The sequence below is a fragment of the Labeo rohita genome, chromosome 5 (genome assembly GCF_022985175.1).
Source record: "Labeo rohita strain BAU-BD-2019 chromosome 5, IGBB_LRoh.1.0, whole genome shotgun sequence".
NCBI classification, from domain to species: domain Eukaryota; kingdom Metazoa; phylum Chordata; class Actinopteri; order Cypriniformes; family Cyprinidae; genus Labeo; species Labeo rohita.
The window spans coordinates 26139350-26158543 of record NC_066873.1 but is presented as its reverse complement, the minus strand read 5'-3'; the positions used below and the strand labels follow the sequence as shown (position 1 = coordinate 26158543).

At 35.2% G+C, this 19194-nt stretch overlaps 1 protein-coding gene across 5 annotated transcripts in view; it reads right to left on the bottom strand.

Annotated features, from left to right (window-relative positions):
• Nucleotides 1-13419, bottom strand: part of garnl3 (GTPase activating Rap/RanGAP domain like 3) — a 72442-nt gene extending 59023 nt beyond the window's left edge. Inside the window, exons 1-2 of one of the 5 annotated variants that reach the window (XM_051109582.1) lie at nt 3023-3107; nt 2680-2728 (exon numbers count right to left, since the gene is read on the bottom strand). In XM_051109582.1, coding sequence (XP_050965539.1) covers nt 2680-2711 — 32 coding nt within the window. In that variant the 5' untranslated portion in view covers nt 2712-2728; nt 3023-3107. Of the gene's footprint in view, nt 1-2679; nt 2729-3022; nt 3108-12817 lie in introns of those variants that run through there. The other 4 variants (XM_051109584.1, XM_051109579.1, XM_051109581.1 and 1 more) reach the window with 4 other exon arrangements.
• Between the last annotated feature and the right edge of the window lie 5775 nt (nt 13420-19194).

Below are 19194 nucleotides of genomic sequence, written 5' to 3'. Positions count from 1 at the left end.
TTGTCTTGAGGCTTGTGGGTATTATAGCACCAAATGAAATGTGTGGTTGAGCACCTCATTGTCAACATAAGAGTTCAAATTACAGGTGCAGTAATCACATACAGGTCCACACACACTAACAGAGGAATATTACACAACAGTTAAAACTGCAATGACATTTTTTGACTAAAGTAGGAAACACAGAACACAGATGCTAATGACTGTAAACAACACACAGGTGCAAGGTAGTCACACCAGAAACAGCTAGTGTTTGAAAAATTCAGCACGTGATTGCAGGGAAAACAGCAGCATTCATCTCACATTGGCTCTGTCAGCTGAATTGCACATTAGACAGGAGTGTGTGTGTGTAATTGTGTCATTTTAAAAGAGCTACGCTTTGCATATGTGGTCAGGAAGAGTGAAGCAATGGAATACTGAAGCAGATCAAAGTGTCATGTGAGTAAGCTAAAATACAAATCAATCTTCGGTGAAGTGTGGAATATCTATTCACATACACAAACACCAGTGTGCAAACGCATTATTGTCATTATTAATGTTTATACACTAGTCAAAAGTTTTTTTTAAAGAAGTCTTCTGCTCACCAAGCCTGCATTTATTTGATCCGAAGTACAGCAAAAGTTCAGTCTTGAAATCACAGGAATAAATTACATTTTAAAATGTATTTAAAAGAAAACAGTTATTTTAAATAATAAAAATAATTTTACTGTTTTTGCTGTGCTTTGGTTCAAATAAATGCAGGCTTGATGAGCAGAAGATAATTAAAAAAAAAAAACATTAAAAATCTTATTACAAAAATCTTTTGACTAGTAGTGTACTTCATTAAAACCTTAATTAAAAGGGCTCATATCATAGATAATAATACTTTTCATACTTTATTTCAGTTTAAATATTTATTTACTGATAGCAAGCTGGAAAGATAGCACTTCTGATGTCTGGTGGCTTAACTGAACAAATACACACACATGCCCACCTACATTTACACATCAACAATGCCTATTCACCATTCAGAAACTTGGCCCGAAACTTACTTTCTAAAGGATGAAATGTTAGAAACCTCACTGTTTCAGACTTTGCAAAGAGGCTGTTGTTGTTATTGACAGCAATGTGAGTGAAACTTGTGAGTAAATGCAAAATTTTATATTCAAAAAGAACATTTACATAGAAGTCCTAAAGGCACAGCAACATAAAATGTAATTCTACGAATGGACTGATCATTTCCGTGTTTATAGCCTTAATACCCACCACAATTTCTGATGAAGAGCAATGTATGGAAAATTAAGCACAAATTTAAATCTTGACAAAGAAATATTGATACAGTCCATCTTAACACTAGTTATTTATAGCTCATTACTCATTACTAAAACTTTGTTTTAATATAAAGTATACTAAAATGTTACATTTACTATATTTGGTAACACATACTATACAGTATGTGACTGTGGACCACAATACCAGTCTTAAGTAGCACGTACATTTGTAGAAATAACCAAAAATACATTGCATCGGCTAAATTATTTTTTATTTATGCCAAATATCATTAGGATATTAGGTAAAGATCATGTTCCATTAAGATATTTTATAATTTTACTGCCATAAATATATAAAAACGTAATTTTTGGTTAGTAATATGCTTTGCTAAGGACTTCATTTGGACATCTTTAAAGGCGATTTTCTCAATATTCAGATTTTGTTACACCGGCAGATTTTTAGATCTTCAAATAGTTCTTAGAAATATAACACAAAGAGTTTACTATAGGAGAATACTATACTGGATGCTGAAATTTTAGTGCAAATACGTAGGGAGTCAGTGTGCATTAAAGAAAAGGTAAAAATGGATCATAAACAAATTTATGTCTGTTAGCACACTTTAGTAACATTGACAAAAAAAAGTATGATATGACCTGGAATAACAGTAGCAGCCTTTGTAAAATTATACAATTAAGCAGTGAATGTGGAATATTGGCCCAGATGTGATCGCACAACAACACAGGTCAGAAATTTCCCCTCGCTGCTTGAAGCAATATCAGCTTAACAGCAAAGCTTCTAGCCTGTTGTGCCTCATCAGATATCATTAAGTGCTACTGCAAGACCCTTGGCAATTCCTTTTGTGTAAAATACGACCCTTTTGACAAACCATTCATTCAAAATGTTTTGTATCAATAACATGCAAAAGACTGGTTTGACAAGACCATTGCTACTCGCAGGACTTTCCAAAACTAGGCTATAAGATGAATGTAATAGTACAGCTAGATTCTAATCCATGATTCTTTGCCTTGCTTTGTAATCAGACACAGAGCTGATCCAAGTTCAGGCCTTACAAATAAATAAACTTTCTTAAATTATATACTATTATATACTACTATAATATATAACAATATTATATGTAAATTATAAACTATATCAGCCTACTTTAAGCTTTCTTAAATAAACTAAATTTATTTTATTTGTATTTTTATACACCGATTATAACACTTGTTTGGCTTTAGCATTTGGAAACATGCAAACATTAGATCTACATACAAGAAACTGCCCAAAAACCCTGAATGGGATACTCTGATTTAAAATGAGTTCAATCAGCAGATTAAATGCATATTTTTGTGTGCTTGGCTGTTAGCAATTTGAATAACGCTTATAAAAACCATAGGTAGATATTATTGTTTTCCACTAATAAAACCTTACCTATTGGTGTTCTGATACTTTAAGCAGATCATGGACAAGTGCCTGACTTCTGGGGGTTGCGGGAAAAAAATTCAAAATGGCAAAGTTGAAATCCTCGCAAAGGTAAAGATGTCAATCCTCATTACAACAAAGAGAGTGGAAAAAAATCTTAAAATCCTCAATGCTCATCAACAGGATCATCGAAGGTCGACTGAAACACTTTCACCGCTCCCATCACGCATGTTGTGGACCATCAGAAGATTCTTTTTTCGTAAATAAGTTTAGGCCGATACAATACCTGTCAGGCAGAATATTGCTATGCGAGCTGTGCTATTTGTTGGAGTATTTGTTGTTGTCTGTGTACCTGAAGACTAGAAATGTGTTGATAGAAAATCCTGTAATGCCACACCACTGATCCTCTGCTCTTCCTCACACAAACCTTGGAGAGCAAAGATCGAGTGGGCTCAAAATCACATGAACATATTGTGTGTTTGCTTGCCAAGTACAGACTTAAGCACAGCACGAGCTTTTCCCACATAGATCAGCCTTGATGTAAAACACCCTCACTGACATCATACTATACAAGATGCACAGGCATCATAAACACTTTGCCTCAATTCCGTATTGAGTATCCCAAACTTTTGCTAGATTCTGGCTTTCATAGAAACTGGTTGACATTTTCTATTTGTGGGTAGTTGACAAATAGCCAGTAAAAAAATATTTTTTAATAAAAGACCATTTTTGAAGAAAAAATGCATATATTTATGAAATGTGAAGTCTGATCTTTAAAAAAAAATAAAATAAAGGGTCCCTAACTTCAGTTCTTCCATTGTGCATTTGTTTTAAAAAACATTTTTACTGAACTGTACTGAATGCTACCATAAATTAGTCCTATGGTGTGCCATAGCACAAATTAAGAAAAAAAAAACTATTATTATATATTTATAATATATAAATAGCAGGAGAGAGATTTATCTTCATTGTTAGTCACTTATTTTCATGTAGTGTTTATATACCGTAGTGTTTCAGATAAAAACAAATCTGTGGTTCTTTTATGCATCACACCATAGTTTTTAAACTATTTCTATTTAATTTTGAATATGTCAAATGAGAGAGAAAGTTTAATTTTGATACAAACAATAGCAACATGTTTTTTTTTTAAACAATACTAAATAATTTTCATCAACAAAATTCAGTCTCATAGTCAGCACAGTGCAGCACAGCTTAATATTATTAATATTTATGATACAGCTAAATTTTACTGATATATGATTGAAACTGTATTCATTAAGATGTGTATATTTTTTTTAAGGCATGATTTTGATTCTATTTACTTTCTGCATCGTTCTCTTAGGATCTCCTCCCTTCTGGTTGATCCCTGTTAATTTTCTGTCTATGTTTCCATGTCCTCTCTCTTCTACTAATTCTCTCCCTCAATTCTTTCTCTTTCAAAAAACAAAGTATCACATTTTTTTTTTACGTATTTTCATGACACTTTATAACTACAAGTTTTCTGCAAAAACATCAGAAAATAGTTTAATTCATATAAATATTGCATTTAAGAACACACACACAAAAAAAAAGATAAAAAAGACTAAAAACAAATCTTATTTAATTATTTAAAATGCTTTTTAAAGAGACCTTGTCCTCTGGTACAACATTTTTGTCCTATGGTGTGATAGTACAGGTGTCACACTGGAGTACATTTTCTGTCACACCATAGGACGTTTCAGCCTTTTGTGTCAATTAATGACCTTGCTATTCCAAGATAACCTGTCATTAGCAGTTTGCAAGACACATTTGCATAATTTTCTACGATTATGTAGTTTAACATACAGTTTTTAATTAAAAAATATAGTTTAGTTGTGTCACACCAAAGGACAACAAAATGTAACACTTTCATAGTGGTTCCAAAAAAGGTAAATATTTAAACAATTCTGAGACAAAAATTGACCATGTGCACGTCATGGGCTTGAAAAAGGGCTTCAGTAACATGACCATGAATGGTGTCCTTCAGTTAATAAAAGTTTTTTTCTTGAATTGGCAGATTTAAAATCAGGATATGGTGTCATACCATAAAACATGGTTTTTAGAGACAAAATGTATCAAGTTCCTGCACTTTCAGAAATACATGGATGAAAAAATGATTGCCTTTTACTAAAATAGACACTTGTAGAGATATTTATTTTTATAGAAATTAACATTAACATTATAAAATTTACATTTTTATGCTTTTCTTTCCAATTTATAAAAGTTGTAATTTACTGAACCATGCTTGAGACAGTCACACCATAGGACAAATTTGACATTCAAAAAAAACAAAAATTGAATTATACTGCAGCTTTTATAACAACGTTTCTATGTAGGACAAAGAAATGTTTAATGATTTACAGCATTTTAAATAATGACAATATTAATTATACTAATTTTTATCTTGTGGGACATAGAAAATGCCATGTCACATCAACAACCTTTGTACAAAGTACAATCACAGCATCATCAATGCATTCAAATTGATTGGGACCCTGTTTTTTGGTCGCATTTAAACATGCTTAGGATAATATACTAATTGGATGATTATATATTTGCATAAATTTGTTTATTTTTTTATTATTATTATTATGTTATGTGCCAGCATTTAGAAAAACTGTATCAATAAGAATGTTATCAGTAAATTTGAGTTTAAACACAATACACTCACTTACGCTGTAATTAAAAGCTGTATTTCACCAAAAAATGAAAATTCTGTCATTAACTACTCACTCTCATGTCATTCCAAACCTGTAAGACTTTTTTTTTTTTTTTTTTGGTTAAGATATTTTTTGATAAAATCCGAAAGCTCTCTGACCCTGTATAGACAGCAACGCCACTACCACGTTCAAGATCCAGAAAGGTAGTAAGGACATCATTAAAATAGTCCATGTGACATCAGAACGCTGGCTCACGCAGCACCACACGTATGCGTCGTGATTAGCTGTTGTTGAATGAAGCTGTTACTTTTGTTTTCTTTGTGCACAAAAAATATTCTCGTAGCTTCATAAGTTACGGTTGAGCCACTGATGTCACAAGGACTATTTTAACAATGTCCTTACCACCTTTCTGGGCCTTGAGCATGTCAGTTGCGTTGCTGTCTATGCAGGGTCAGAAAGCTCTCAGATTTCCTCAAAAATATAGCTTCATTTGTGTTCTGAAGATGAAGGTCTTACAGGCTTTGAAACGACATGAGGGTGAGTAATTAATGACAGAATTGTCATTTTTGGGTGAACTATGCCTTTTAAGACTGACTTTTGTTTCATTAAAATCTCATGCGAGTTTGAGACAGTAGCCATTACAACTTCCACTGAAATGGAATTTAAAAAATGAACACAGAACAGAGATAAGGCCTGTCAGATTTGTAAAAAACAAGGACAAGAAAAGAGCAATTCTGACCAGACAAGACATCAACCTTTTCCCATTCGAACTTGGATATAGATGATCTGACAAATCCCGACTCTGACACAAACCTGCAAATGCATCTAAATACACACATCTGACTCTGGCCAGCTGTGGCACAAAGGTTAGGTCCTTTTGATTATGATAAAGACTGAGGTCGTTCCTCATGGTGGGTGTCTGACAGAGCGACATTTTCAAAGTCCAATCTGTGAACTGCTGGCATTTTAAAGCAGATCAGACTGAGGGCAGAGGTTAGGGCTAAACTCTCCCTAAGGAAATAAGAATGTACCAAAACAAATTTTATTTAAATGCATTGTGATGATCAGTGTGATTACCAAATGCAAAGTCTCTCATTTTATTTTTAAAATCTTCAACTGTTTATGTATACATGTAGAGTGCAGGAATAAGAATGCAGCTGGATGAGCTAAATATAATACTAACCATGTTAAACCTATGCTCTATGCCTTTTAGGGAATACTGCAGGCTGGATCGATTGGCAGCTCAACGGCAAAACACTCCTACTAACATTTGGACTGCGCCTCAACGGGTGTCATATATGGTACTGCAAACCAATAGACACCTTGTGTTTGTTAAAATGCTTTGTATCAACTGCTTGCAGACAACTAGTCTATCCAAAAATATCATCTGACTTCGAAAGTACGCACAGCTAAAATTCGTTACCAGGCTCCTTCATCTTAAAATCCTACGAGTTTCATATATTTAACCGCAGTGTCCTCTAGTGGTTACTTGTTTCTATTGCAGAACCAGATGCAGTTAGTAGTTCACCTTGAACTATAAATATCCTTAAATTAGTTGCATTAAAAAAAAAACAAAAAAAAAAAAAAAAGTCGAAGAAATAACTGATCCATCAGCAGGAAACTCTGCTGTATTGTGAGTGACCATCCAATAAATTAAAAAGGAATTGTCTTGTACATAAAAATTAAAGAATATATTCTAAAATGATTAAAGCAGCTACTATAAAAGTTAGTCTAATGATGCCCATACACTTTCTGCTTAATGCTTAAATAATTATGCACAATAAATCAACTTTTTCCAACAGAAATAAAAACTTGTATATTCTGTGTCTAAAACTGCAAAAAAAAACTGCTTTTCATTTAGCAGAGCTTTATGCATATGAATATTTAAAAAATACCATGTGACTATTTACATACATTATTTATTTGTATATATATTATATCAGAACATGTTGCTATATGTGACCATGGATCACAAAACCAGTCATAAGGGTCAATTTTTCAAAATTGAGGTTTAAACATCATCTGAAAGCTGAATAAATAAGCTTTCCACTGATGTACGGTTTGTTATGACATGATAATATTTGGCCGAGATATAACTATAAATCTGGAATTTGAGGGTGCAAAAACATTTAAATATTGAGAAAATCACCTTTAAAGTTGTCCAAATGAAGTTCTTAGCAATGCATATTACTAATCAAAAATTAAGTTTTGATATATTTGTAGTAGGAAATTTACAAAATATCTTCATGGAACATGATTTTTGGCATAAAATAAAAATAAATAATTTTGACCCATACAATGAATTTTTGGCTATAGCTACAAATAAACCCCAGCGACTTAAGACTGGTTTTGTGGTCCAGGGTCACATATTACTTTAAGCTTGGTTAAAATTAGTGGTCACTGACCACCAGGTGGGGCAAGCTGGAAAAATGTATTTAGCCTAGTTCAGAAGAGTTTAGTTCCAGTCCTGGTCTAACACACCTGTCTGTATTTTTTTAATGTACAGTACCTCATAAACTTAAAAATCTGGTCCAAGTATGTTGGATTAGAGTTGGATGTAAACTCTACAGATCAGTAGATCTTTAGGAACAGGATTCAGCATCTCTGGCCTGACTATAAGATAGTAGCATTGCAATATTCTGAATACTTTATTAAAAAACATCAATGGAATTACTATTTACATCTCAGTTTAGTCAAATTAAATAGGCTTACCTATATATACCACGGTGTCAGCTGGAATTACACATACACTATTTGCTCCAGTGATCCAGTAACTACACTTTTGATGTCTTTTACTTTTTTTGATTAGAAAAACTTAATGTTAACCAATTCAAAAATCCCTTGCCATCCTAACACAAATCTAAGCAACCCACACCACCAAATTTACGCTACACACACCCAGTGCGAATGCCCTTGTGGTGGGGAGCAACCACCAGTATTTTAAACAGTGGTCCGGCCAAAGGCTACACTCCAAAAAGCTCCATCCATCCTACGCTGGGTGCGTTCCAGGGTTGCTATAACGGGAAGAGAGACTTTCCTAGTGAGGCTTCCTGGAGCGAAAAACACTAATGTGTAGGTATGCGTCTTTAAACCTTAAATGGAAGCATATGTGGGCGCGGAATGAGAGTTTACATAGGGCTGTAATCAGAGCGGGACTCTTTCTTTTATTCCTCCGCTTGATTTCCGTCTATTTTTCTCTGCAAATGAAGAGGTTGTGCTCGTGCACATGCAGGCCGCACAGCTGAGAGTGATTAGTGTTAGCTGTAGTGCTAGTATTATCAGATTGGTACAAACTGCAGGGCTGGCTGCGCACAAACTAAAGAGAGAAAGAAAAAGAGAAAGATGGCTGAAAATAGCAAGAACTGTTCATTCTTCTCTCTAATAGTCTCTTCGCAGACACAATCAAAACGATTCAAGTGAGATGCTATACAGGCACGTGGTCAGGTTACTTTGTGTTAAACTGCTCAGTATAAACACATTCACACTCGTGAGTATACTTATGAACTTGGTCTGAGTCACAGAGTGTCATCTCCACCCTAACACTCTAAAAGGTGTTGTGCACTTTCTCACTCTCATTTCTAAGTTCACAATTCTCGTATCATTTTCTCTATCAGAGAAATAACGTCAGCATTTCAGTAAGTACAGTATGCAGGGAAGGCTTGTCTTTGATTACCTGTTTAGCAAAAACTTTAAATTCAGAATTATATTGCTTACAAATAAATGCTAAAGTTCAGAAGTGTTTAACTATTTTAACAGTGATCCTTTGTAGTATTTTCCAGCAGAGAATGTGGGCAATCCACTGTTATTGCTGCCTTTTCATGGCGACGATTCAAAGGCAGCAGGTAACACAAAACCAACTGTCAAAACCACAAGAATACATTCATGCTCATTTCCTCTAGTTAAAAGGAAAAAAAGCTATAAAACGCTCTGCTATACTTTCTATAATCACATTATTGGGATCTATTGTTGCTTATTTTACAGAATGTCTGCTTTGAAATACGCTCTTAGATTATCTGTTGTTGTTAAATACATTTCATTATTATTTTAATAATATTAAGTGAGAATCTGGAGTTGATACTATCACTGATTTTCAGTTTCTTTTTTTTATAGTTTAACTAGTCATTTTTAAGGGACAGAAAAAGACTAGAATCAACAACAGGTATCTTTGTGTCTTGAATGATTTATAATGTGGAAGAAAATTAAAGTACCCTTTAGAAGTGTTTACAACTAATTCCTGACAGAAAGGCTACAAAAGAAAGCAGATAAGAGAGAGCAAAATAAATGGTGCATGAAAGAGCACAGAAAGGACCTTGTAAGTAAGAGAGAGAGAAAGAGCGAAAAGAGGACATTGTAATTAAAGAAGGGAGAGTTCCCTATAGAAGAAAAAAGGAAGCAAATGAGCAAAATAGAAAAGCTGTTACAGACATACTACTAGAACTCCATAATGGACAGCAATGTTTTGTAAACAGCCTTCAGCAACTTCACAGCATTTTACAAGACCTTCTATGTAAATAGATGTACAATACTGTGCATGAGTGTGTTTGTGTGTGGCCTTCAAAACAACTGAATGATTAAGTTATCCTCTGCCACTTGAGAAAAAATGTCTTCATGATAAAACATTACGGAGGAGTAAAGTGAAAGCTGTGGGCCTCTCGCCTACACATCGTTAGAGGCTGATGCATTCTCCTCCTCATCAATGTCCTCGTCTGAGCACAATAAGTCTGTCCGCAGGAGTAATTTGTTGCCTGTTTGGGAAGTGTGTAATTTGTGGTTTATATGTGCAGGGATTTGTAGAACTTTTATAGAAATTAAGTTCATTCCATAGAGCCCATTGAAGACATTAAGCCATTTTTGGTCACACTTTACAGACTTCATGTTTCGGTGTAACTAATTACCTGTGAGTACTTTAAATAATCACAGCTGTGGTGATATTCAGACCAACAACACTATTGCTTGTGTGATACAGGGCTGGGAAAATAAATTGATGCATTGCGACTTGAGAAATGGTACTGCATCGATTCTGAGATTTTCCGAATGCATCGCGATTCTCTCGAAATGAGATTCGTTTTTAATGACAGATGGCACTGCATGCTTTAGAACCTAAAATAATCATTCATAAATTACAAGGATTACGAGCGTGAATTACAAGGATGTTCACAGTGGGCTGTGTTTACATTAATCTTGCGTCATAAAAGCATTCTTGTGAGCCGAGGGTTGTCAGGTTTTCACAACAAAACCCGCCCATTTGCTACTCAAAATGAGCCTAAAAAAAATCGCGTTTTTTAATGCTCCCCATTAAAAATACACGCTTTTTTTTTTTTTTTTGGGTTCCCCTGCTAAATTCATATTTCAGGGGCTAAATATGACATTATCGTGGCAACTGTGTTAAAGTAGCCCAATTCCGTGGGAAAACCGTGGACTTGGTAACACTGGAGCCGAGGTGCAATTACACGACAGTGCTCTTCTTCGTGAGCATTTGATTGTGCGATTAAAGACTAGATTAGAATGCCATCCGCTGTTAAAAACTAAGCTCAATTGATTTCTGAGAGAAATCTCAGAATCGATCTACGAATCATGATGCATTGATTTATCCCCCAGCCCCAACTTTTATACAATAATGGTTCAAATTAATAATAAGATCATATTTACTCAGTTTTTCTAATTTTCCACTGAATAAAAAACTTCAAAACATAGCCATGGCAGAATTAGTTGTTGTGTATCTATGCAATACACACTAAATTTGTTTGTGAATTAATTGGTTGATGCAATCATAAAGACACCGGCTGCGTCTGAGTAAGTACAGTACTATTTACAGTATGTAAGTACTTCACAACTGTTTAAAAGTGTTTTATATAGTGCTGTTGAACAACTCAGTTGAGTAAATAATTCAACGACTCATTCAAAAGGCAATCACTTGTTTTGTTTCTGAATGAATTAGTGACTTGAAGAAATCTGTTTGGATTGAAAAACTCAGCAATTTACATAGTCATGCACTTGTCGCCACCTACTGGAGCAGTTATGTAACCTGCAGAAAGGCTTTCTGAAAAGTCTCAACCAATAAAGCAGATTGACATACTGTCTGGAACATGTAAACACAGACAAGTGGAGTGACTAGAGTGCTCTCTCAGTTGTATTTGAAGACCAGAACTGACCATGCATATTATATGCTTTTCAATTATATTCACATGTAATATGAATGCTGTAATGTTGTCCATTTCTTCTCCACAAACAGAAATAAAGACCAAGAATTAGAAAACTTGCATTAGGCTACTGTGCATACAGGCTCTCTCATTTCAAAATGACTTAAGATTCAGTAAAAATGTGCTACGCACTATATTGTACATAAAGTATTGTCAGCATAACACTGCAGTCTACACAATGATTGGTCCCAACACAGGCAATAGGCCAAAATGGGGTGTGACCTCTCTCTTGCTATATAGACTACCTCTTCATTTCTGACACACTATGGCTCATGTGCTAAACCGCCAGTACTTGTGTTGGTATGTCTGACAGTGATGCACTACCATTACTGAGCATGAGCTTTAACACTACTACCATTATATCCTTTCAGTTTCACTGAGAGAAATGGGACACTAAAAACACAATCCTCTTGCAAATACGAGAACGACGGGTCGATACTCGAGATGCGCATTAATAGGAAGGAACCATTCTCAATCATAGCATATAGCTGTCTGAGTACACCTCCTGTTTTGCAGAAAACCAGGATCCCCTCTCAACTGTTCACAGGGAATCCCGATGGAAAAAATGAGTTATTGCCGTTAGATGCTGATGTCTTTGTGCTTAATGGACCAGGACTTGCTTTAACTCCAAAGAATCCATATATATATAACATATAAGAACACACACACACACACACATATATATATATATATATATATATATATATATATATATGTAATGACTGACTGATACTATATATATATATATATATATATAATACATATATATATATATATATGTATGTATGTATATAATGTTTATAGGCCCATACATATGTATGCGAGGATGTATATAAATTCATGCAATTTAATTCTGTTTTTCCTGTTTCTTGTATTTCCTTCTTTTTTTATTGATTTATTTGCCCCATTCTATTTATTTTCTGTATTATCTGTATTCTGTATTTTCTATTCGATTTCATTTTCTGTCTATTTCAATACTTTGAGTGCTGTATATGCGTTGGCAATATATGCTGACAATCATGCCAATAAAGCTTTGTTGACTCTGAGATCCCTAGCGACAGCCTTAAGACCCTTTAATATGCTGCTGGTCCATGCCAAATCCCTTTGAAAGCTCGTCCAAACCCACACACTAGAGTAAAACATGTCTATCTCAGATGCCCTACACACTGCTGTGATCATTTACAAGCCCACCATCCGGTAACCGGATGATGCGGTGTTCTCAAAATGCCCACTCCCCACAAGAAACCCCTTCCCCTAATATCAACTCACCTCGTTATTTCGAAACTGCAGCCTTTCCTGAGTAGCAGGGCTCTCTTTCGCATGATCCCCGCTTTCTCTCGCCCCAAGTACATGTTAATATCCGAATTCATGGTGGTGGGATAGCAGGGCACACGGGTCCCGACTGCACACGCAGAGACACAGAGCGCTGATGATGATGGTGATGCGGCTCTGCTCCGCGTCTGGCGAATGGAGAAGCGGGAGGGCGCACAAAGAGAGAGGGTAATATAATATCAACAGTGGGTCCTCCTCCACGGGGAAAGCAAAAAAGTGAGCCACACACTTTCTGCGACCGGAGAAGATGTGATTTAAGTGGATAAAACGTGCTCGGTGTTGAGGAAGGGGTTCGTAAACTCCATTCACACCGGTTCCTTTGGAGCAGAAGTGCAAAAAGTCGTCGGTTAGATAATCTCCGGGTCGATCCCCCCGTTCCCCGTTGTTTATGGTACGTATACTGGAGTAATATATCGCTCCAGCCGTTGAGTCTGCGCGGTCCTAATGTCTACCCAGAAGAATGGAAGAAAATTATTTTTTGTGGGGCGGCGACTCTCTCAAATGACTCTCTCATTTTTCTGGTGGTGAACATTTCTCCTGGTGAGAACAGTATAATTATTGAGAAGACACCGTTTTTTTCCTTTAATCATTTTATTTCTCTATAACTATTGCTTCATAGACTACACTCTATTCTGAAGAATTTACTCAGGGAGCCAAACATCAAACCGTCACAGACAAGTTTGTAACAGCAGGTAGACGCTATATATAAGATATAGATATACTATCTACGTGCGTGTGTGTGTGTACAGGTATTCACTACGTTATGGTGTCCCCACAAGGATAGTACTACCAGTAAATTTGGACCTTGTTTTAATATTGCCAGCTGTGTGCAAGTGTTTGTGTGTTACAGTAATTCTTGAAGGGTTACTGGAAGAACTATCTGAACATGACTCACGTTTGTCTAGTGGCAGGCAGCAAGAATCGTGCTTGAGGTTATTTTCATTTGCTCTAGAGGTGTGTGTGAGTGTGAGTGTGTGTGTTTTATCTAACCACACGTTACTTTGCAACATACTGTATGCGTCTGAGCACATTAACTTGTTTATTGTAATGTACTTTAACCTGTTTCCTGTACTATGTTAGTACTTGAATGTCTTAGCAATACTGTAATGATTACAGTTATGTCAGTAAAGTTTTGTTAGTTTGACTCTCACTTGGAGAGAGAGACTTGTGCGCAGATAAACAGAAACACAGAGACAGTGAGCAAAAGAGATTTTAAACAAATCAGCTGCCCTTAATTTTATTTGGCATAGACCTCTTAGTCAGTAGAGTAATGGCAAAGACATTTGATTTGTTCGTTTTTTTTTTTTTTTCACTTGACAATCTCTGCCACAAAGTGATTTAAAAAAACCTGATGAATGTCATTGACATGCCTATTTGTGCTATGCATATTTTCTAAGAGATGGTGCCCAGCCTCGCCTTGTAAGGATTCTTTGTTGTCCAGATGGTAATACTGTGTACATTTCACTCACTGAAGGAGAACGTGTGGTTGTGTGTGTGTGTGTGTAGAACTTGGCTGGGAAGCCGCATGTTGGTTTTGTGAGACAGCAGGATAGGAAGAAATAAGGGAAAGAAAATAAGATCTTGGTTATTGTCAGGCAGACTTGTCTAATGTGCAACACTGCGAGTAGATAAAAGATATGCGCGTACTAAATCAGCAAAGCAGATGACTGTGGATCTGAATATGTGAAGTAATGTTTTTGTTGCTCAACTTTTTGATGATAATTGCATCATTTGTATTCGAACAGGTCAAACTTATATGCTGTCACTCTGTCCATAATCAGTGGTGTTCTTTTATAAAGCCTGTCAAAATCACACAAAGGGTTGGGGGCGATGCTGGTATACAAAAAGCCGTCCTCCGTTTATTTGACAGAGGGTTACTTTGGATACGTCAGTGGATAATTGGGGAAGCTCTGATCAGCTGATAATGTGTGACTCTGATGAATGGGAGCACACTAAAATATGGAGATTTTGAGATCATTATTAGCGGTAATGGGTAACAAGACCGTTAACAATGTGTTGACAGGAAGAATACACAGACCTGGAGTTCAGATGTAAACGTTATGGGAATTTCTGTGTAAATTGTTCGTAAAGCCGTTTATAAATGATATGTGACATGGAATTGAATGAGAGAGTTTACACAAGCATTGCTAACGATTTAGATATAGACTCATTCTCCTCAGGTTTCATGAATGATGACCTGGCTGATTTTTTTCAAAAATACAAGAGGCCAAGGTTTGACTGGTTAGTGTGACCCCGTTAACCCCTGCTGGTAGATGCTGTAACTACACCATCTGTTTCTTAAAAGCTTTTTTGTTCATTCAAAATTAGATGTGTATTCTATCATACACACACCTATCTATCTAATTTTCTATTCATCAAAGAATCCTGTATTTCTTGTGATCAAAAGCTGAATTTTCAGCATCATTACTCCAGTCTTCAGTGTCACATGATCCTTCAGAAGTCATTCTAATATGCTGATTTATTATCAGTGTTGGAAACAGTTGTGCTGCTTAATATTTTATATAATAGAAATGAATACTTTTATTCAGGAAATATATGTTAAATGGATAAAATGTGGTAGTAAAAACTTATATTTTGAATAAATGCTGTTCTTTTAATCTTTTTATTCATCAAAGAATCAAAGAAAAAAGTATCACATGTTCCAAAAAAATATTAAGCAGCACATCAGTTACAACACTCATAATAAATCAGCATATTAGAATGAATTATGAAGGATCATGTGACACTGAAGATTGAAGTAATGGCTGATGAAAATTCTGTTACGTCAAACAGAATAAAATAATGTAAAATAAATTGTATTAAAATAGGAAATTAATATTAGAAAATGTGATTTTTCTGTATTTTTCATCAATAAATATAGCCTTGAGCATAAGAGATTCCATTAAAAAACACTGAAAATTGTACTGATCCCACATTTGAACAACAGTGTACATTTAATTTTTTCATTAAGGTGGGCTATAGATCTTTTACCAATGCCCAATTCTTCAGGGCAGTTTTCATGACATTTTGAGTGACAAGTTCTATGGTCCCATGAGCAAAGATGGTTGTCAAATTACATAATTCCAGGACCTTTTGACAGCCACTTAGCTGAATGGGAATGCTTGTAGATCTTTCTCCAGGTGGGCTATTATAGATGTCTTTGGATGAATACCATAATAATAATTTTTTGTTGTGAAGTGTAGTGTTCTTGTTGAGTCAGTGCTAAATGAGTCATGCCGGTCCAGCTGGAATGTGGAATTGTACATTAGTGCTAAGCTCCCTGTATGCAGAAATTCAAGAAATTGCCTACATTGCCTTACACTCCCATAAACACTCAATGACACATTATGCATTTTCTTACAGACCAAGCACACACACAGACACACACATCCCTTCCAAAGTGAAATTTTTCCGCTGACATGGGGTGCTTGTGTTTTGATGTTCCACGCAGGGTGCATTTCTGCTCAAGCAGTCTTAAGGTTAATCCTTGAACCAAAAACCATGCGTTCACATACACACATATGCATACACACACAGGGTACATTGTGTCCCTGGGGCATCTGGAGGAAAGATGAGAGCTACTAAGAGATTAATTAGACTCACTTCAATAAGTCATTGAGATTCGCACACACACACTCTCGTTCCCTCCTTTTCTCTCTCCCACTCTCCTCTTCACCTCCTACCCACTCCTGGCAGTACCATTTGCATGAGTTTCATCTTACCAGAACTTTCTTTTTTATCATGTCGCTATGCCTTCCTTCCATCTCTAAGGTGACCTCTTTAAGAACACTTCCATAGCAACCGTCAGCACATTTGGTGCACTTGACCCATCCAGCTGGTCACCATGGGTCCTAAACTAGAGCTGGTTTTACTGAGTACTTCATTATGAGATTATTACTGAATGAGAATACATGAATGTGAATGAAACAGTTATTCAGTTTGACTGAGTGAGGACAAATCTAATGAATTCATGCATTAGAGCTGAAGGAGATACTTTCATGAATAAATGGGGGCAGTGAGCCTTGATATGCCACAAACACATTTAATGTGGGAAAACATTATGCATTTAACACATCTTTTATATCAATTAATATGGGAACAGGACAACAAGCAGAGGTACATTTATCTTAAAGTATACGGCACAAATTATTAGATTATTTAGAATTTTAATGATTTTCCCCACTTATTTATGAAAACTGGATAACGATTTTTTAAAATTAATTTAGTAAGTGATTAATGTGGTGTCGTTTAGCTGGTTATTCTCGTAAAATAAACCCTATCACAGTAATGAGGACCACAACACCAATCGGTGTGGATAATATAAGGTAATTTACCTGTATATTATATTAAAGCTTCTAATTTAAAAAATCATCTATTGTATTGTCTGAAACAATTGGCCTAGCAACAAGATGAACACTATATAACATCAATATTACAGTGATATTAAATCTAAAGTCCTTTGAGGTCATTTTTGCTACAGTTAACGGATGTTATTGCCAATTGCATTTGAATGAATGAATAAAGTTCTGGTTGCTCTGGGTTTAATGTTACTGTCATGAGTGATCTACTGTAATACACCACATTGCAATTGGATGGCAGTAAATATTAGGAAATATCAGACTGCTAGATAGTGTGACTGACCAATCAGAATTGAGTACTCAACAGTACCGAGATAATGCTTACAAATAGCATTAGACCTTAGCCAGGGTAGTGTCATATTTCATATTTGACAGTACTGAAAACAGGAGAGATGTTAAACAACATGACAATGGATTCGATGCACGATTGCTTCTTTGTTTAGCCGTAGTGGCCACTGCAACTTCCAGTAATTAGATTTAGATTCATTCCGGATAAAAAAATGTCACATAACAGGATAAAAAAAAATTTATTTGATCCACGTTTACATTTACACTCTTAAAAATAAAGGTGCTTTAAAAGGTTCTTCACAGCGATGCCATAGAAGAACCAGTTTTGGTTCCACAAAGAACCATTCAGTCAAAGGTTATTTAAAGAACAATCTCTTTCTTACCTTTTTATAATCTGAAGAACCTTATTTCGCCACTAAGAACCATTTGTGAAACAGAAAGGTTCTTCAGATGTTAAAGGTTCCTTATGGAACCACTTAGACAAAAAAGGTTCTTCTATGGCATTGTGAAGCACCTTTATTTTTAAGAGTGTACAGTATTTATAGCTTCTTGAACTTGTTTTTTGCTATAGTTGATCATATAATACACTACATTTGACTATAATATAATTTAATATTATTAGTTTTGATTTACACATATTTGACAGAAAGAGTTGTTACTAGCATAGTTTGCTATGAGGGAATACTACACTGGAAGATTTTAGAGCAAATATGTAGACAGTCAGTGTGTATAGAGTCTGTAGAGAGTTACAAGACTGTAAGTCTATCCCTCAGCCTTGCTTTCATCCATGAAAATTCAATATGGCAGCTACCCTGACTACAGTGTATAGTGGAATATTTTAAATGAACATTTTAAATGACTTTTTATGAGTGACATTTTATGATGACAGTTTCTATGATCGTGGGAATGGATGGATGTTGCAATTCTAACAACTCTTAAAGGCCTTGGGGTGGAAAAAAAATCCTGGTAACACTTTAGTAGGGAACAGTTCTCACCTCTCACTTTTAAATAGTTGCTTATTAGCATGCCTATTCATAACAAATTGGCTATTTACTTATAAAGCACATATTCTGCATGACCATGTTCTACATTCTACATTCTACATCTACATCCTACCCAATAGCTAAACTTAACAACTACCTTACTTAATACTAATAAGAAGAAAATTAGTAGTCTATTGTGACAAAAGTCATAGTTAATGGTTTGTTAATAGTGAGAATTGGACCTTTAATTAAAGTGTGATTAAAATCCTTGTTCCAAGTGAGAAGTATCTGGTACATTATAGAACGTTTTATAAATAAAGCTTAATATTTACTTAAGTTACTAAATGTATAATGATTATATCAATCCATTTATACCTCAGAGACCATTGCAAGACAAAAGCTGCTTGTCCAGCTGTCTTCTCTGATTTTAGTATTAAAGTATTAGTTCACTTCCAAAATAAAAATTTCCTGATATTTTACTTACCCCCATGTCATCCAAGATGTTCATGTTGTCTTTTTCTAAAGTCGAAAAACAAATTAAGAAATTAATTTGAGGAAAACATTCCAGGTTTTTTCTCAATATAGTGGACTTCAATGGGGATCAATAGGTTAAAGGTCCAAACTGCAGTTTCAATGCAGCTTCAAGGGGCTCTACAAAATCCCAGGAATGAGGGTCTTAACTAGC